Genomic DNA, 21,251 nt, shown 5'->3' on the forward strand with positions numbered 1-21,251 from the left:
TATGGTGTTTCAGTTTCTTGACACTTTGACGGGTTTATATGTGTATTCGCGTATTAATGAGAAGATAAGTGAATAATTAGCTATAGATGTGCGCCTACGGGACCGATTAGCGCAAAATCTCACGTCTTCTCACTTGTCGCAGTCACCCTTCATTTTAATGTTTGTCATTGCTTGTGGTTACATCACCTATCTTAGTCGTTATTTCATGAATACCTAGGAGCTCAAATCTCATTGTCTAAAATTTTATTCCTTATACAAATTGTCACTTCTATTAAAGTAAAAGATGTTTATTCGGGCATCTCTTACGTCAGATGTTCATAAATGTTTTACCAAATTCTCAAATGATTTCTGTGAATTTACCTCCTACTTTCTGGTCAAGAAATCTTGCCTGGAGCTACGAAACTGTGCGTTCTTCAAACTATGCGATTAATTTGCTTCTGGTCCATTACGAGCGCTTGAAGGTTCCTACCGAGCCACTCTCGATCCCACCTTATGAAGCGAAATACCACTTTCTAAGTAGAAGTGAACGAGCAAAACCGTGATGACTAAGGATGTAACTATTTGGTGCCGAATGATAACTTCCTAAGCCTTCCTATTACTTTAAAAAATAGCATGAGTTTTGTACTGATCTGTTAAAAGTCTTCCATAGGTAGCAGTTGCGATAAAGGTTTGAGAGAAGAGGAACATATTCAGAAACCAGGTGAACCAAATTTTTCGCTAAAGTGTTATGTTAAGCAATTTAAACAGTCATAATTTATTATAAAGAATTTGTACTCGGCCTGTGCAAATCTTGCTGTTTGCCCATCCTTAAAAATAATTCCATATGTAAGAACATTTTCAGTGCAACGAAGATACCCAAAAATCTACATCAGAAGAATTCCTCTAATCTAACTTTTCCAATCCTTCTTTATAGCAAAATTGAACTCATTCTGTGGTGTGCGACTATTAAGCGGTGTTCTTTTATTGTCGCTGTCGTTACGTACGCAGCAACTAACCGCTTGTTAGAGATGCTCATTTAATCGGTGGCGCAACGTGTAGTGCAGTGCTGAGATGTGTGCATTACGACTATTACGGTATCAAGTTCGTCTACACCTGTTTACATGTGTAAAAGAAATTGCCGCTGACTATACAGAACCCGAAGCCGACATATAAATGTACCTAATGTTCGCTTGAACGGAAATACGACGAATTGCAGTATCTCTAGTCGGATATTTTTGATCCTCTCTCATATAATATATACAGTGAGCATTTAGGTCCCATCTCCAGTGTTTTATGAGATGCATGGTTATCACTGTAAGGTAAGAAGGATTAGCCTGTAATCGATGTGGACCTATTTCCGGTGCGAGTTTGGGTAGGCAGCCTGAACGTGCAAGAGAATGGCCGGCTTTGACAAGCGATAGCCGCATTGTTTTTGATTGGCAGCAGGCCAGCAGGTGCCTGCAAAGCTGCACTATTGGCATACTAATAAACAAATCGCTAGGTGGGCCACTGCTTCTAATGTCGACAGTTTTATGAGCTTCGAACCAAAAAGTCAACCAAAGTAACTAGGGCTTCGAGTCACTGTTCCCGATCATTGGAGTGAAATGCATGTTGGATTTCACTTTAACACAATCCTATTAATGTCCTGTGGAAGACTACCTTTTCAAGTTTGATATATTGTGTGACGCCGAATTATGATAATACGAAAAATAAAGAACCAAAAATCCCTGTCCGAGGAAGACAGGAAGGGGCGGAAGTGCTTTGAAAAACCTACAATGGGTCCGGAATACAAACAAGACCTTCAAAACACTTTTAATTTTTTTTTGTAAAGTGTAACAGTAATTGCCAAAGAATAGCGGTCTTAAGCCACCTTCAGCACAACCACTAAAGCTAACCCAAAGTGTACATAGAGATTGAAAAATAAGTCCTGAAATTAGACCCACTAATTTCCGATGTTGTACGCTGACAACCAACTCATGAAGTTGCGGAAAAGATCAGGTTCTCCCAAAGCTTTTAACAATTTTGCCACCGAAGTAACTGATAAATAGTGGGAAACATGCTGGAAGTAGACCCTTATCAGCTTAAAATATTGCTAAATGATTTCGTGGCAGTGAATGTACAATAAGTTTGTGCACAATAATCCTCTGAGTTCCGAATTGTTTATTAAGAATGTGTTGCATTGCTCGCATTCCTCAAGCCTTGTTATAAAATTATTGATCCTCTGTGGGATTAATTTGACAACACGAACAATAACACGCTGAGTGAGGCTTGCTTTGGTGTGCCTTCGCTTCATAAACGCGATCTCCCATCACAGATGTATACGTTTCGGGGGCAGAAATAAAGAAAAGAACATTTACGAAATGATTATTATTCTTTTTTTTTCATGACAGTGACAGGAATCGTATAAGAGTGACTATATAATCGCATTTGCTTTCAAAAACATTTACCTTGTTGACCGCAACCAAAGTGGTCCTTCTTGATGTAGTCCTACCGCAAACAAAAAATTCAACAAAAACAAAAGATGAACTGATTGCTTGTCGCGAGTTTACCTCCGTATATTCCACCATCGAGCCAATGATTTACTTCTTCAAATCTCCAAGAAAATTCATGGAATTACAGCAAACGTCAATATACCTACATAACTACAAATTTAAATTTATGTAAGAAAGCAGGATGGTGAATAGTGAATTCACCAGTCTTATGTTTTTGTGTGCCTGCAATTGAAGCACATTGAATGTGCAATATGAAAGATAAGGAAGAGGGAAGATAAACAGCCTCCCACGTCTGATTCTGTCCCCATCTCTGGTGCTACTATATATTTATATCTGCACGGTTTGAAATCAACCGCCCAATGTCAACTAAGCCTTCCATCACTTCAAGGTGAATAAATTGGTACCAGATTTGCCTGTGAGGATAAAAGGACTCCGAATGACCCCCCAAGTCATTGTACAATCTCCAAATTCATCCTAAAATATTCTAAATTATAATCGAATGCGTTGGCATAGTCCAAAGAAATGCACTAGCGCCAAACACTTCTCCCTTTCCATCTTTCCCCGAAAGCCTATGGCGTATAAATCCGGGATTTGCCAGCGCGTTTGCCAGTAATTCTGAATCGTTGAGGTTTCACGCCTGTAGGCCCATACAATGACCTGTGGGAGTCAATTTATCAGCTCAGTATTCTTATCCTTCCAGGTGAATCTGGTACCAATTTATCGACTCCAGAGGAACGAAAGGCCTGGTTGCCACAAGGGCAGATTCGAGCCATCGATCGATCGTGCGGTCACAGTAGGACCCCTGACCGACTTGTTATTCGTTATTATACCTCACTATTTATGCAGAAAGAGTTTAAGAGACCTTGTCAACTCACATGTTCTATGCACAAGCGCTGAAATTGTTCTCTCGGATAACTGCAGTGTGTTGGATTGAGTAAGAGCTCAGGTAAGAGAGATGAGTGAAGCTGAACAAGTGCAGCACTTGCCTTGGTCCGCGACTAGAGTGTTTTGAAGTCTACTGCATGTTACGATTACGATACTGCTAGGATTTTTTTAGGAGCGTTGACAGCTTTATGGGACTATTTTGGTAATGTAGATTGTAGTTGAGACATGCTTGATGTCAACAGACTGCTAAATACACCGAAAGTCACCTCGAGTACACAAATGTGATTGCAATCAAATTATCTTCTTAGTATTATTTCGTTTTTCCGCTGATTACTTCGGCTGATCATACTTTCCTGACTAAACGTAGTACGGACATGGAACTGTTTACGTCAAGGTGATTGCATAATACAAAACTATCGGAGCGTTTACTGCTTATCCTTTACCACACAAATAATTCACTCAACGTTACTTTTAGTGAACCTCCCAAACCATGGGAAAACTTTCTATCTGAAGACAAGATGAACGAGTGTTCTGAAGATTAGTTGTGACCCTTAATATCCTTCCCCCTTGAAGCAATGAAGGCTTCGTTATTGCACCTTCATTGTGAAAAACACAAATACCTCCCCTTTCACAGAAGTTACTAATCCTCACAAATCATGTAACCATGAGTGGAGGCGAGGGCATACTTATCATTCGAAGCTGTCAATCAACGTAGGTCTGAGCAGCCAGGATTCATCACAGCACCAAGCGGAGCACATATACGCGTACGCAAACATGTTCACACATAATGACTAATTAGGGGCAGATAATCTCTTCTTAAGAGTATAGTTAGTAACCTTCTTAGTTCGTACTCATCGGAAACAGATGGGCGCCTGTTGTCGTTTTCTGAACCCATTGTAATGCGGATTACATACACAACGTGACATACATTCAATGCAAATGAGCAAATGTACAACTATTGGATGCTCCTACAAGAGTGGATTGTTGAACAGGCCACAATCCAGGTGTGTATTTAACAGGCAAATTCCATGCCAACAAAGTGACCCTTTTCCTGAATTTTAACGGATTTGCAAGATATTTCCAGTGACAATCAAACTCTATTTAAGTTCCTCTACTTTATTTATCTAACTCCACTAACAAGTCTATTTAAGTCTCCATTTTGGTGGTTTGCGGCAACCTTAAAAGAGTAATCTGTAGCGACGCGCAGGTGCAAAATAACATAGATTATGGACGCTAGAAGCAGTAACTAAATGGATTCACACTTGAGCGAGATCGCAACCTCTTTGATTCCCACCGAACCATGACGCTCACTTTTTGCAAGGAATGGGTTAGGGATCTAAGGTCCAACGAGAGGTGTTCTCGCCTTGCCAACATCATACACACACTTTCCTTTTGTTGGTAGCAGAATTTGCTACACTTCTAAAGAAAGAAAGCAAGGAAGCGCAAATATTGGTGTTGTCTTAGCACATTTCTTCATCTTCAAATACTCGCGGTTACTTCTCAACTTTTGGAACGGTTTTACTATTATTTTGTCGATTGTCTTCTTCAAGATGAATCAATTTTGATTTGTATGTTTTCGAACTGGAACGGAAAGGAAACTACTGTTTCGGACGCAATCTCTTTTCTTTCGTTGAACGTTTTTCCCTTCGCCAAAATAAAAGAAGAGAACTCGGAAGAATGTAAAAGTTTCTACAAAATAGGAAGGATTACATTAGAAAATCAGTGTGAAGTATATTCCCTCTCTAGAAACCGCTATACAGTAAGGAAATGCGCTGGTTGATGGGAGCGTTAAAAGAGGAAGAAGGCATAGAAGTGAAGAAATGTTTAATGATAATGAAATGATAATGAAATCTAATAAATCTTTCCTATTCTTCAAACGTACATAGTTTGGGCTAAAGCAGGAAGGCTAGGACGTAAACAGGATTCGGCGTCTTCTTAAACTAACCACTCCAAATGTACCATATCACATGATATTCCACTTTATATAAGATGAACCCTTCTTCTTTTCTGTGTTACTACTTATTAGGATAAGAATATCTACACACAATTAACGACGAGAACATCTGGACCAGTGGTGAATCCCTCTCCTCCATCCATGGAGTTGTGTTCGTCTTTTTACGATGATCTTTGGTTGCAAAGGTGTCCTCAGCACCTAAAATCAACGGGTTTCCTTGTCTTCAGGTGATGGCGACACTCTGCACACGCAACCACTTCGCTATTTGCAGCATCTGATTCCCAGCTGATCAGCATGAGATTTGTGATGTACGTACATTGAAGCACGCATCGCATGTCCTTCTTCTTCAGGTACCCGATTCATTGGCTTCTGCAGATCCGTAGACTGCAGCGGTGCGGACGCATCCCGAGATAAGCGTACAGATAAGAGTAAAGACCGATAGACTCCGATTTGGCACTGTCAAGTTAGGGTTGACTCACACAGCTGCTTCCAATCTTTTAAGCCTCAATGGACTCGGATGAGATCCACAAATCTTTCATTATGAAAAGATTCTAAAATTAATCAATAGTAGATAAACAGTGCGATGACTGAACAGGTACCACCCTCAGAACGCAGTGAGTGTATCAAAACCTGAGAAACGATGATTTCGTAGAAGGCTCCCTATAGGCGCTTGATTCCCTGTACAACTCCGTTTCGTTCCGGTTTATCTCTGATTTGTTCTCTTCAAAAGCGAGAAAAGAGCTTTGGTTTGGCTCGAGTTTGCTGCAAAAATCCTTATCCATATCGCTGAATGGATAATTCACGCCATAGTGGAAATTAGTTTGAATACAAAATTGTACTCCATCACGAGACTATGAAGTTCATCAAATCTATATTTATGACTATAGAAAATTGTTGTACCAACCAAGTAACAACACGTAACAGATCGTATACATAATAACAGTTGGCAACTAATCGTTATTACCATAAATACTTGGGTGTCATTGTAAAACTGTACTACTTCTGGCCGGCACAGCTGCTCTGTTCCTTTATACACAACCACTGTAAAACGTGGGAATAATTGGTACAAGAAACTGCTGCTCTCAAAACATCATTTTCAGCATATCAAGGAATTTTCTGTGTTGGGATCTCGCCATAAACACATAAGGGTAATGGTAGTACACAAATATGAGCGTGATCACGCCCAATTCATCTTGTTTGTTAATTTGCTAGGGGTAGTAGGAAAACGGCATTCCGCAAAGCATCCGCGATCGTGCATGTTAGCTGGGTTTTAGTGGTTATTTGAGTTACATCATCGGATTCCAAACGTCGAACGACGATGGAATGCTCGCACTCTACGCTCGAAGCGGTGGAGACAGCGGTTGGAATCAAGGTGGGACCATGGCAAACTGCAGAGATGGGTGGCGGTAATGAGAATCCTTACACGATCTCAAACTCTAGGCTGCGCCGCGCCGCTTCGAGCGCACCCGCTTACGCAACTATCCCTGCGTCATGTCGTTTTGACCCGACTATATGTAGATTTTTCTAAGAAATCCGAAATCATATATCCAAGTAGTTTTAATCTCATCCCGCAAACTTACCACTAGGGACGTGATTTTTTGATTGTTGTGTAACTCATCCACGTCAGAGTACCCTATTTTAAGAATTGTAATTGAAAAGCTACGTGTCGACAACGGAAAGAAATCCAGATAGCTATTCTCCTGAAGTTATGAAAGCCTAGCATTGCGAATAATAGCATATATGATATGATACCCCATTTTTCCAATAAATTTCCCTTCTAGGGCTGCCTTTTCAGATATATGCGCTCCTTTGTTAGATAAATAATCTTCACATTGGGCCCAACACTTTCATGTTCATTCATATTTATTTTTTGTTACATGAAGTATGAACACTTAAAATCTGTGATCCAAGTATCCGCGTAATCGTTCGCCGTTGCTGTTCTCTTAGTTCAGATTCATGGCGCCTGAAAACTACCTCTTCAATGAAGCACGACGACGAAGCCTACGGGTTAACCTCCATTTTGTGCGTCTGTTCTGGAACCATGTTTTCACCTGTACATCACTCATCTTCAGTTCTTCGGCCAATAACGAGCGTTCCGTAGAACTCAAGTATTTTTGTGCAGCAAATCGTTCCTCCAGTACTGCTATCTATAACAAAAACACATTAGTCAAGCATACATCAACATATTTTCCTGCTCTTTTGCTCTCTTAGCGACCCTTAGAGAAGAATCTTTAAGGAATTTCTAGCCGAAAATTTACTTTGAACGAACACGAGAGTAGTAGTAGACTTCATTGTTAATCACGTTTCCCGGTTTTCCCGTAATAAATTGACACTGAAGTAATTCACAGTGGCATATGTAAGGGGCAGATCATGTTACCAAACAACCCACCGAGAGCCTTAAAGTCATAATATGAGGGGAACACAGTTATGTAGGTTAAGTTCGCGGCAAGTAACCCCAACTTTCTCTCTGCACAAGCTAGCGCAGCCCTTAAGATGATAGAGGAGTTGGTAAGAGGTCCGCCGTGGCCGTACCGTCGATGGTTCGAAACCGTCCGACTGCCAACCAAGCCTTTCATCCGTCCAGGGCTGATAAATTGCCACCAAATTTGTCTAAGAGGATAAAAACACTGACTTGATACATCAGCTGACCCCCTCAAGCATTCGCATTCCAAAGTCTGAAGTAAAATGCGTTGGCCCATCCCAAGCAGATTGATCCGCCAGAGATTTTTTCAGCAGAACGGAGCATTCTCGACATCTTCCTCTTTTTGCAAATATAGGAGGCGATAAATCCGCTGAATCTGGTCGTGAGATTTTTGCTGTATTGAAAGGCCTACTGGGACAGGAAACATCTAGAAAATAGCGAAAAACGACATTAAAAAAAAACGCTCAAAAAGACAAGACCAGAGCAAAGAAAAAGCAAAAACAGTATTGGAACATCGAAAATCTTACTGAACGAGGAGGGAAGCCATTGGGAACGTTGCGAGGAACAACAAAAGAGAAAGTGTTATAGATTAGACAAAAAAAGTTTACGACTTATTCTTCAACAAAATATGATTGTATGAACCCTCGGAGAAAGTTAGAATACCCTGCGAAAAGTAGACGTCAATTTCTACGTTTCAGATCGATCTCTTTCTTCTGTTCAAACAAAAGGCTACTTCTTGCTAAGGTCAGGTGAGAGATCATTAAGGCTAAAACCAGCTTTTGACGTAATTTTCGTGGACCTCTCTCCAGCAATGAATAAAGAAAAGAAGAAAAGAAAGAAAAAGAAAGAGACAAAAAAGATCTTAGCATTTCAGAAATCAAATAAACTCAGAGACATTAAAAGGGAAAATCCACCAGATAGCGCAACACTTAACATCCATGCGAATGAAGAAATGATGATGCGACGATGGACGATTGGAATAGCACACCTCGGACTGGAATAGCACCCCACATTCGCGATGAAGACATCCAGCAGACACAAGTTGTATCTTCCATAGTCGAGAACATACGTGAAGTTCTCCTCTAATTGTACGATTACGTCCTACGGGGTGACAGCTACACTTTTCCTAGGATCGGTGTGAACATTAACCCTTTGCACTCCACTCTCTCTAGTCAGGCACATGGAACACCAAGAACTTCAGCACTTTTTGGTTACACATGCCATCTTAATCCTAAATCATACATTTTATACAGCAGAAAATAGAGCTCAAGCAGAAAATCGCAGGAACGAATTCCTTTATCTCGAAGAACTGAAATAAGCTCGAAAGTGCCAAGAGTGTCGCCGCTGCGGCGACAACGGAGTGAAAATGATTAGTATATTCGGCAAACGACTAAACATAATCCGAAAATGGCGCCAACTCGACATGATTCACACTGACATGAAGCCAGCTTAAATCCACTCTGATCATGCACAAGGCCAGCGAAATGGCGTCAGTTAACGTCATCACCCCACGAATCTGAGGTGTTACGGGTTTCTGGTGGGTCATGTCTATACGAGTTGGTAGATTGTGGGAGAGAGGGTGAGTCTATTTCCATTCCAGAGCCCATTTCTTCCTAATTGCCGTAAAAACGACCCGGAAAATGTGGCGCGCGCACTGGCGCGCTCTAATAGAACTCGTTGTAAAAAAATAGCACCTCTCACAGTGGCCTACCCCCGTACTGTAAAAGTGCCCATTTCCTCACAGAGAAACTCAGTACTAGCTTATCAACCCCGGAGAAATGACAGGCAGAACTGGTTGAGCACGGACGGTTTGCAAGAATCGACAGCGTGGATGTACTGGTGCCATCACGCAATTATGCACAATACACCCTCCAATATCAGCTGATAAAGCGAAGACTCCGCAAACCCTTAGCATCAATTCCTTCTTGAGGACAAATAAGACGTTGATTTAGAAAAAAACACATAACAGCTTATTGAAAAATGTGGGATTAGGTATGCATTTTGATCCATAAAATGAACAAACACGTCTTCGAATGCACCATTGATCTTTGTATAATCAAGTTATGAGATTAAGAAATGGCGCACATCTACAACTTTGCGCCAGTTGTCCCATACCAAACAAAATCGCTTCGTAACCACCCTGCTTAAAAACCCGTGTTCAGATAAACTCAGATACCCGAAATGTGGGTGCACCTGATCACGCTAAGAATTCGCTCCGAATCACAGTTGTCCGTCAACAGGGTAATACAAGGCCGTGCGATTTAGTAATGATCGAATTTTACCTGTTTCTTTGTGAATGAAGGTCGAATTTTCTTCTTTTTCTTATTTTTACTTCCCTCTTCAACGTCATGCTCTGGCACGATATCTTTCTCACTGCTCGACTGAAGACAACGAAAAATTGGTTTCTCAAGAAAAAAATAGACAGTAGTTTTCTTTGCCTGACCTGACAGTACCCATACAGGAGGTGTTTGATCGAAAACATTTGGTTCTTCATACTGTACACGAGGAGTAGGAAGTACTTTTGTCAGAAAGCATTAAACAAGTTGAGAGGAGGCAACGAAAGTCAGTGTTGCCGTTTAACAATCAGTTTGTCGACTATCAACAGCGTGCAGGCGACAAATTAATTTGTGTGAAAGCTTGACGAGGAGGCGAGGATACAATTTGTCGTAAGGTTGGATTGCTGACATGATGGCCGTTGTTAATGCTTTGAGTATCGCTAAAAAAGGGAGAATTCAAATGATCGAAAACAATTAGAAAAACTCTATATTTCATAAAGATGTTGTCTGAGACCGTCAGAATACTCTCGATATCGCACTTAGAAGTTTGCGTAAACTTAAGGACTTTAGAACAATTTTGCATTTCGTTGACTTCTAATCACCATTATCGAATTTTTACCCCGATTCCCCTTCCCGAGCTCTTCAATGACTGATTTTTTTTTACTATTTTGGGCTAACGTACGAGGCAAAGGTAAGTTCTATACGATATTCCTCTCATTTGCTATAGAATGAGCACCAAATTGATTACAAGAGTAAAATATTTGAACTCTTAATAGTTTGGATGAGAATAGCTGATCCGAAGTGTCAACTACTGGTCACATCTTGTGAAGCACCTTGAAACGTCAGTAAAAAATCAACACGTTCAACATGTTCTGCAGCAGAGTCGTTACTACTACTAATAGTTTCATAGCATCCTTGATTCCATTGTAATTCCTTTCTTCACAGTTTAGTTGCAGCAGTTTCAAACTTGCATTACATCCTTCCTTCCAAATACTGATTAAATTAAAGTTTAATTTAAATTACTGGAAATTTGTTCATTCAAAATTAGTAGTATTATATTAATATTACACTACTATACTATATTTGTATTAATAATATTATATTTATATATATATATATAATATTAATATTTAATATTTGTCATAAGAAACGAAAAGGAGATGCTGATGGCATGGAGAGTATGCTGAATTTATGCCCAAACTTACTCGCATACTCTCAGCGCTAAAAGAAGTGTTTGATGTAAGTGATGGAAGCCTACGGAAGTATCTATGCAAGAAACACCTCCTCGGCATTAGAACAACCACCGGAGAGTGGTTTTACAAACGAGGTTTAATACCTTTTCGCCGCAGAAAGAAAGCTCAACAAGATCGAAAATGTCCATATCAGCTCCGGAGCTAATGAACCTCCCAGAACTGTGCACATAGGCACAAGACGCATCTTCTAACAAGCGTTTAGAAGCATAATAATCCGCAATTCGTGCATCATGATTACGCCGACCTGTCCTTTCGTTGAAACAGCGCGGTCTCGAGTGGATATTCTGCGGACCTACTGTCGTGTACGTTCGATCCCGTCCAATCTGTCTTCTTTGTGTTTGATTCTAGGATCAATCTCAAGGTAGTGATGCTGGTTATCTTTCTTTTGGATTTTATTCATAGATATGAACCTAATTCTGGTGTTGGAGACTGCAAGGACCTAAAGGGAAAGTTCTAATAATAGATTAAATGGTCGGACGCGGACGAGATTTAGTGCAGTTGTATTGTTCGTCGCCCCAGCTTTCTCTGGTCGATATCTGCAGCGTTTTTATTCATTTGAATTAGCGAATCATTCTGCTTTCGTTTCATGCTCACTGAAAAGATGTTCCAGTACGAACAATAGTACTTATTGTAATGATTGGTGACCCAAGTTTGAATCTATTGTTCGTGATTCTCGACTTTCAGAAGTGAGATAGTTTTCCTCTCTCATGTGTGCTTACTTGGACAGAAAACAAGCTGCTAACTTCACGTTCAAGTATGTGCCTTCTTTATACTTTACGTTACTCTTTGTTTACGTTTGTTTGGAGAGAATCCGTCCCTAACCCTGCTCTACCATCTATTGATACGTTGTTCCGTTCTTTTTCTTTTCTTTTTTTTTGTTCCGTGAAATTTTCTTCTTTCTCTTTATTCAAGTCAAATTCAGTTTTGTTTCAGATAATGATTCTCAAGCTGAAGTGGTGGTCGAAAGTTGATTTTTCTGATTCGAATTTCTACGGGGCATTTTTCCACATGTTATCTGTGGCTATGGTGAGTGAAGATATTTCTGGAAGATATTTCACCTTCCACCTCTCAGTTAATCGTAATTTTCGTTGAGTATATCGCTTCATTTCGCATGAAACCTTTTTACTTTAGGCTATTTGTTCCCTTCTATCCAGTGATTGGATACTGATCGAGGAATCGACTGTGAATTCCACTACCAGCACCGGTAGCTCTGAGTTCTTCTTTGATGTTTCCCGATCAGATCACTGCACGAATATTGGTAACTTTTTTCAGAGTTGATTTCGATTCTGTCCATCTCTTAGAAGATTTACATTATTTTTATATCTCTTACATTCATATTGGATCTATTCACTTTTAATACTTTTCTGTATAATTGTTGCTGTTCGGTGTGCACTTAAGTCTAAATGTATTTCGAATCAATTTTACAACAGTTCAGACTGCTGAGAATCCCAAACAGTTCCCGAATAATGCGATTTTATGTTGTGGGTAAAGTGGTGCCACGTTGCATCTTTTGCTATCAGCACAGTTGTTGAGATTCGTAGTATTCAGAAAATCGCGGCAGCAAGTTTTTCGGGCAACCAACGGACGTACACCGTAATACCTGTTTCTTTGCTTCCAAAGTTTCTACTGTCGATTGGATTAGAACCACCTCGCTATTGTGTTCGCGTACGGTTCCTCTTCATTACCACTTCAAATAATCCTTAAATAGAGAGTCTTGCTCGGATTCTGCAACTGTAATCTTGAAGCAGTGCGAAACCCAGTGTGTATTTTGCATAAAAAAATTTTCTAGTGCTTACGTTTCCGCTATACTGGAACGGTGCGTTACCCATCATCTACTATTACATAAAGCGCAAAACTGTCCGTCCGATCGACGCGAATTACTACGAGTACACAAAGAGTTTAGACTCCTAGTTTGTGCCTCTGACGGTTGCAGACTTGCACCCTACATCGCACACGGAACATTTTGAACTTGAGTCATTTGAATGAGGGGAAGGAACAGCATGTTCAAAGGTAACGGTAAGCTGTGTGCGGCGTCGAGGATCGAGGCGATGAAGGCATGGAACATTGCGAAGACAGAAGTGGATTACGGAGGTGTTTCCATCGAACGATGTGGCACCTATTGTTGAAGACGTGAAGGTCCTACAGTCAACAAAAATCATAGCGGCGCTTATTCGCACACCAACAGACCTTCAAGGATTAAAACATAGGAAATAATAGATGCTAGATTTGTCGGACAGTACAGAAAAACTTTTCGTTATGCGCGAATCAGTTCGACCGGATAACATGATTCTTGTCATTTGAGTCTTAAAAGCTTTCTCCTCACTCGAAAGCTATTAATATCTTGCTATCTCATTTTTATAGAAAACTTTTTGGATAGGTAGCAGAAGCTTTTTCAGAACCTCTAGAGTATACTGTTTAGGTTGCCGAGATTTTTGGCGTCCGGCGAGGTTTGGAGGGTTCCTAGATGACAAGGGAAAAACACATATTGCATTTCATTCCAGTGAGCGAGGTTCGTTGAGATAAATCGTTTAGTGTGCTTCTAGTAAATTCCTCCTATCATTCTCTGTTTTCTTTTCCCTTATTTTCCTTGAAGCTTTTGAATACTTTATTCTTAGTGCTCCTTGATTGCGTGACTCCAATGGTGGCTAATCTATTTTATATTCTGATTGCCCTCTGCTTTGTAATTGCACTGACGTCGTCTTTATCATCTATAATGAATCTTCTCCCACCGCCCAACGGATTTTTACTGTGGCTGAAACGCAACACTATCTTTGAGATGTCTAATAGTAAGCTTAGTTTTACGCCCAATTAGTTCTTAGCATAGTAACTTTTTCCTACCTATTTCAGTGCTTCTCACACTCTCCGTTTGCGTGGTAGCACTCATTGCACAGTGTGAAATAGCTCGCGTACGACACGACTGTGATGTTTCATTAGGAGGCGGAGTGTTTATGGTATGTCTAGCCGGTGTGATGTGTTTCTTCGCTGCTACTTCGACGTTGCGACACTCGTAAGTTTTGCTAACTACTACTGTTACTTTTCTTTCGTATTGATTTTCTGACTGTCTTAAAGGTAGCGTACCATGAATCTAACGTGGTGAGAGAATCAACGACAAAAGCTAGGGATGGGGTTGTAGATCGCAGGATTAGGGGTGGTTCCGCTCAACTCTCCCTAACCGTGGGAACCGCTTTAGTTCTTATGAGGAGCTTTGGAACGCTCCTCCATGTGTACGTTATCGTCCACTCAGAAACCTAGCCATAGGTTTCACCTGAACAGGCAGTCGAGGAGAACTCACTGGCTTCCGTCCGCTGTGCAGCTGCATGCGGCGCGTGCGCAAATGTGCAATGCAAGGGATCGTTGCAACTGAATTCGTCGTGAAAAATGAAGTTTTCCACTGCTTTTTTTTACTACGATTGTGGAGATATGGGCGGAACCACCCCTGATCTTGTAATCTACGACTGAGTTTGTCCATCGGAAGCCTATACCACGCCAGATTCGTGGGGTAATTATCCCTAAACTGTATCAAATGCACTAGTTATTTTTGTGGTTGCACTATATTTGTGAACCTCCACAGCGGTTTATTGCCTCATAGTGGCGTTGAGATGATTCAGGGCTTCATGTTGCGATGCACAGCCACGTGCGTCCTCTGGCAGGTGTTTTCAATCAGAAGGAGTGCGACATTTCCGATTTCTTCGATAGTCTTCCTTGGAACCTTTGTTAAAGTTAAACTGTCGTTACCCTTTCCAATCGTCTTGGCAAAGCAGGTCACATTGTACTTCTCTGTCCTATATGGGTTGGTAACGATCTGGTGAAGGCTGAGCTTGTCATGCGAGACTACTTGGTGCAGTGAAAATTCACTTCTCTGTTCAGCATGCATTTTGTCTCGAACAACTCCCCTACTAGGGCCCTGCCGTCTTATAGGTTGGAGGGTATGACGATCGTTAGGAATCGATCACATCTCGAGTTGCTTAGGACATTTGTGATTCTGGATCATGGCGACATGAACAAGAAAGAGCGAACTCCTTTGTAAATTGCCTCATTTTCTGGAAACTGTATCACACTTTTTTCTTAGAACGTGAGAACAGTATCCCCAGACACCGGCCTTTATGCACCTCTCGAAACTGCAGCGTATGTCAAATTCTACGTGATTGCTTTGCAGGAGACCAAGAGCAAAGGGAGTGACGCGCGGCAGATGACGGTACTCTTCATTCGCGAAGAAAAGGTTCTGTCGCGAAATATAGGGGGTGTTTGTTTTTTTGTGTACCCATATGTCGTCCATCTTCTTGATCCTGTCACCTCGTCTGACCATTCTTCGTATCCGCTTTTTACGTCGAACATTCATAAGGATTAGCAACTGCTACTCACCTACTTCAGCAGCTAACGAATTGGACGCCTTTTACGAGAAGCTGAAAGAAGTAATCCGTAACGAGAAGTCCTTTTACAACTTCTTTGTCGGAGACTTTGACGTCAAACTAGGAAGGGAATAAAGAGGAATATACGGCCGGATGATGTGAATGATTGGAGGACTGAAAAAAGGAATGAAAACGGCAGTTGTCTTGCCGGACCGATGATGCGCCTTTCTGTGGCTGTTCTTCTCATGAAGGAAGATTCATTTAAATGGATATCGCCTAAAGGCACGACTCGTACAACATGCTCACTAACTGAAGTGATATCTACCTGAAATCTCAGTAGTTCATCCTTCTGCAGTGTTTCTGACTACCGTCTTCGGGCGAAAATGCTACTCAGCCACAAGATGAAAGAGAACATCTGTCATGGGGGGGGGGGGATAAAGGAGGAAACGTTATGTGATTGTTTCCTCAAGGACGCCCTGTCCCATAGTAACATGCAAATCGAGAAGGACCCACACCAGAGCCATTTCCTATTCCTGGACGGATGAGAGCTGTGACGCTCCATGAAGTCACACAAGACACACTTGGATCGAATTTCGAAAGCAACAAAAATTGAAATCGCTTTAAAAAGAGGACATGGAAGCTTTATACGAACATGCAAATCACAACACTTCGAGCTGTTGGTGCCAAACACCAGCTGCAATAGAATCATTGGGAACATAGGCGGAAAAAGATTCTGTACGCATTGCAAAGAAAGGAACGTCTAATGAAATGTCTCAGAGATATTCGCGAATTCAATGATCCGCTTGAAGCCTTGTTCAAAGAAGAGAAGATTTCATCTCTTCTCGTCGGAAAAGTCATGAAGTTTTTTTTTGACGTTTTCAAAAGGAAATGATCACAGACTATTGCGAACTGTTCTCATCCATAAAGGAGGTGAGCGAGAGGACCAGTGTAGCTGCTGTCCAATAATATCCTTCTGAAGCGTGTTATACAGAACTGTTCACCAAGATCTCATACGCATATCAAGGACTATGAAGCTCAACGTCAGCAGCAAGCTGGAACTCATCAGGATTAGAAAGGGGCATACGCGTTGATGGAAGATTTCTTGTTCTATCAATTTTCTGTTTGCTAGGCAACATCGTTCACTTCTCGGAAAAAATCAGAGAAGCAGAAACGATGCTCAACGAAGCGGAGAAGCGAAGAGAATGAAACCGCAAATAAGCAGAAAGAAAACACAACTCGTGAAGATTGCTATTATACCTTTCAAAACGAAGAGTAGACGGTGGAATACAACTTGAAGGATACTAAATAATGGGACTTCATAGTACGTGTACTTCTGTCGTTTTATGAATGTGGAGACTGACTTTAAGAAAGAACTGCATAGAATGAGAGAAGCGTGGGCAAGTCCCGTTAAGAAAACTACGGTCCAACGGTGGACCAAGACCTTCGCGCCCTTCTGATTGACTCGAGAGACGTAGTTTACGAGTATTGTGATGAAATTGGACAACTTTCACAAGCTCCTAACTGCTTGCTAACTAAGAACTTGCTAACTGAACTTTAATTTTTTGAGGGCGCGTGAATCTCTGACGCATTTTTGTCAACGTCGTGCGAACTGGGTGGTGGTGATCTCTCTGTCTGTTTCTGATCTATCAAATCTCCGTATTTTTTGGGGGAGTTGTGCACTTTCGCCGTGGTTCATGTTAACTAAGTCAATATGATCTTGCTGAAGAAGTTTGACTTTTTTTCTTTGGCGTTGCCGTTGAATCACCTCCTTTCACTGCATTTCACGAGTATTGACTTATCTTCGGTTAGAAACAACGAGCAGAAGTTCTATAATGAGACTGAAGACTTGACTAATGTACAAATGCAACCACCTCTCACTTAGTTTCTACAACTATTGAGAACAGAGTTGTTATAGCATGGAGCACGACTTTCCTGAAGTGAACGGCACCACTTCTTATTTTCTCATTCCTCGGATTAAATAGATCGTTGACGGGGTGGGGAGTTCTGAGTTCCTCGGCTATTTGAAACTTCTTCCATTTCACTCAATCTTAATGTTCTTAGAAGCATCGTGTGATTACTCGTCGCATGCTGCGCTTGCACATATATTTCATAAATGGTATGCTTGAGCTATTTTGAGCTACAAAACTTAGCTACACTTTACCACAAAGAAAGAAGATCGCTATTCTAAAACAGTTTAACCTGTAATCACAGTTATGTAGATGAAAAGGTCCGTGCAGCTCTCTTCCTCATCTCCTCTTTCGCCGATACTGATGTGACATAACCAGCCATAGGAAGAATCTTCATCTGTTTATTTAGACATTTCTGGAGTTTTTATGGTTGAATTCGCTCAGTTATGTTTGAACATGCCTTCCGAACCCAAGAATTTCTTTTATAGCACGAAGATGAGTCGACTGCGACGTATAGACAATCAACGTCTTCTCTGCGCCAGATCCTTAAGGTCATGGCGAGATTCAGCTCGGCGTTCTGATGATGTACTTCCTATTGTTGATTTTGAGAGGTATGTTTGCACTTTCCAGAATTCTGCTCTTCCACTCTTACTTGTGTTTACTTTGCCAACTGTTACTTCCTTAATGGTTTGAGGAATGGTCGGAAAGTAAAAAATTTTATGTCTATTCAGCACACTTTCTGGGCAATACGTTAGCTGATGTGCTTGATATATCGTTTTGTTCAAAGCTATCTAGAGCCACCGTATCATGGAGTAGGCTATTGGCTCTCTCTCCAAATAGATAGGGGTAGATGTGTCTTTCCAATGTGGGAGTGATTACGCTGGATTTCTTTCACTGACTTTCATCCAGAAAAAGAGGTAGTGAACAGCTGATCCTGTATTTCCGATTATGCAGTTTACTATGCGATGTAAGTGGAAAATAAATAATAGACGATGCTGATCAGGGAAACTTGTACTCCGTATCTATTTCTTTTTTCCTATTTTATCTAATCGTTGCTGTCCTTGTTTCTTAGTTTTGGTTATGTGTAGAAAAAAAAATAGTGTTACTAGCGTGAGATGCTCTTGAAGCAGGTAACGTGGGGTAGTATCTGCTGTTTATTAGAGGTATATTAGTTGGACTTCGGACGTTAGACGACCTCGAGGTTAGCAGCATTTTATCTAATGGTTTGCACCGTTGAAAAAAACAAGATCACACGAACCAGATCACAAAACTCTTTCGCACGTCTTCTTCTAGATTACTGAATGAAGTAGGGCGTGACACACGTGAACCACATCCTTACTCCTATTACTCTATTCGTGGAGAGATCCCAACATCGTCTATTTCGTAATACATTGTCTTTAACTCCAAATACAAGTGATTTCTCGATCATTTTGCAAGAACCTTTTCGGACTCCACAATTGGATGTTGTTTTTCTAAATGTAAAACCAAATCTCAACATTACGAGCATGTCCTCAAAATACTTCTTTATCCAAGGTGGATGCTCAAGAAATAGTCATTGTGCCAAACATTGGATACGGGAATAAATGGTGAACTTTTTTTCGAAATTAAAAATGTGCAGAGAAGTATGCGGATGAGGATGATCTTGATTGACATACTGTATAAGACGCTTATCAAGCATATCGGGCAATAGTTTCGAAGGTCCTCTTGGTCACCCTTCCTATGGATAAGAACGGTTCGCGAATTCTTCCAGTGGTCTGGGACCCCTTCTTTGTGAAGGTAGCCCTGTGCCAGGCTTTATGTTCTTGTTCGCGACTAACACTTTCAAGAGGAAAATCCGTGGTGGGGCTTCATCAGTTGGGATGATCAGTCTTGACACACGAGTTGACGAGCGCAAAAGGTTCGAGTAGAACCTCTTCGTGATGATTTCTATTTAACGACGAAAAGAAGTGAGAATTTTTTCTTCTTACAGAAGCGCAAGAATTGTCCTTCGTTTTTGGAAAACCATGAAAATACTAAAAACATCTTTCATTGTTATTCATTACGTTTTCTGGTTTTCATATCAAAACCAATTTTGGCAGGGAACTACATGAAGACATGAAAAAGGAAAGAATTTCGTGCCAGGAAAACAGTCCGTGATTCGTTAAGATTAATATTTACCGTTAAATGTTGACAATGTTGAAAACTGTGTGGACAACTAACCCTTAAAGAAGAAATGATTTATAAAATTGGTCGGATGTAATTGGGATTTTGGGGAATCCTGAGGCCTGCAAAAATTCCTGGTGTCATATGCACCTCGCAGAGGGTCCTCGGGTTTGGTCCTCGACCGAAGCCAAATAAACCCTCTGTCCTCGGCAGCTGATAAGTTCAAAATCGAATTTGTGCGATTAAGTCGATTGAGGAAAATCCCCCTGCCCACATGGTCAACGATGTCAGCTAGGTTGTCCGCTAGAGCCGACGCACGCTGGAACGGCTTGATGAGCGCGAAAAAAAATGCGCAGGACTTCTTGATGTTCATGATAGAACTTCATCAGGTAGCAACAAGATCGTGGAGTTCCACAACACTGAGTGTCGTCTCATGCTAAGGACATTCGTGGGTGCTAGTTGCCGCTATAGAACTGCGCAATATTCACATCTGCGAGGTACAGGAGAAAAGATGGACAGGAATGACTCCGTTACTAAGCTGGTCAAGAGCAGAAGAAGAGAACTTTACTAACGAGAATTGTAAACTTAGCTGTTTCGTTTTTATAAGCCTCTTTTATTTGTCAGTTTTTTTTTTTGACAAGTTCAGTTAATTCTGCGTCCATTCTGTTCAACAAAATGAGATCATCTGAATATTACAAGACGTTAATGATGATAAGAGCCAACTTTTAGATCTCATATTGTTGAGGAAGTTGACTTGATCCGTGGAGAAAAACATGAATGCGGATTCGTTGAATTTTCTAAGAGATTGTAGAAATTGGAATGAATTTAGAAAATTCGGTTTCTTGAAAAAGTTAAGCTTTTAATAAATCCGTGGAATGTTGCGAGTTTCTTACATATATATGTTCAGAAATAGAACCATTTTGGTAGAAAAGTTATTAATATTTCACTATTAATATGATTTTGGAAAACCTTGCTTTGCTCTCGGCTCTAGAAAATGGACGGAGGACTTTAGACCAGTTAAAAGTTTCTGTAGAAGAGCTTAATCTCGGTTTTTGGGCTTACGATGTTCCACAGCGATTTTACATCTATTGTCTGTTAATCCGTTTCCTGTATTTTCGTCAGCTGTTAGTAAGGAAGTTAATTTTAACCCATAATTTTAACTTTCACTTTTGTTTTAAAATTTCGTATGGTAATTGTTTTATTTGATTTCAGGTACCTTGATTCGTCCTCCTCGCTGCCGGGGCTTGGTATTATACATTCGAACTCTGTGCAGCCATAAAATATTCTGCGAATTGAGGTGATTCTGAGAGAATTCATCAAACTTTCTTGGTATATCTCTGTTGCCCGAATGTGGTTTCATGTGACTGTTATTTGTTCACAAATATTTTACTATTTTAAAGACTTAGCAAGCGTAGCTTTTTTTTACCAAGCCAGGTTTCTTGACGAAAAAAGGAATGAAGGAAGGTTTTGAGATCATTTCGCGCTACATCTGGAAACCATCACTTAGTTTGTGTTCCATGCCGAAAGTGCGCAACATATCTATTCACTACGTGCTCAAGTGCTCGTAAAACACTAGTCACTTGCTGAGCGTT

General features: G+C 40.7%; 2 protein-coding genes across 3 annotated transcripts; one reads left to right on the plus strand and one right to left on the minus strand.

Annotated features, from left to right (window-relative positions):
- Window positions 1-7,280: 7,280 nt before the first annotated feature.
- On the minus strand, window positions 7,281-10,226 carry RB195_026294 (uncharacterized protein; the record flags this gene model as incomplete). Its single annotated transcript, XM_064214780.1, has 3 exons — window positions 7,281-7,457; window positions 10,015-10,113; window positions 10,176-10,226. 3 exons carry the CDS (start codon window positions 10,224-10,226, stop codon window positions 7,281-7,283), a joined length of 327 nt encoding a protein of 108 aa, XP_064070661.1.
- A 1,971-nt stretch (window positions 10,227-12,197) lies between these two features.
- On the plus strand, window positions 12,198-20,938 carry RB195_026295 (uncharacterized protein; the record flags this gene model as incomplete). Of its 2 annotated transcripts, XM_064214781.1 has the most annotated exons (8): window positions 12,198-12,287; window positions 12,393-12,519; window positions 12,810-12,926; window positions 13,681-13,770; window positions 13,877-14,047; window positions 14,109-14,268; window positions 18,006-18,128; window positions 20,872-20,938. In XM_064214781.1, the coding sequence occupies 8 exons, from the start codon at window positions 12,198-12,200 to the stop codon at window positions 20,936-20,938; spliced, it is 945 nt and encodes a 314-aa protein (XP_064070662.1). The 2 variants fall into 2 exon arrangements, with proteins under 2 accessions (XP_064070662.1, XP_064070663.1); XM_064214782.1 differs by lacking the exon at window positions 12,810-12,926 and having other exon boundaries at window positions 12,270-12,287.
- Window positions 20,939-21,251: the final 313 nt, after the last annotated feature.

The sequence above is a fragment of the Necator americanus genome, chromosome X, assembly GCF_031761385.1.
Source record: "Necator americanus strain Aroian chromosome X, whole genome shotgun sequence".
Taxonomy (NCBI): domain Eukaryota; kingdom Metazoa; phylum Nematoda; class Chromadorea; order Rhabditida; family Ancylostomatidae; genus Necator; species Necator americanus.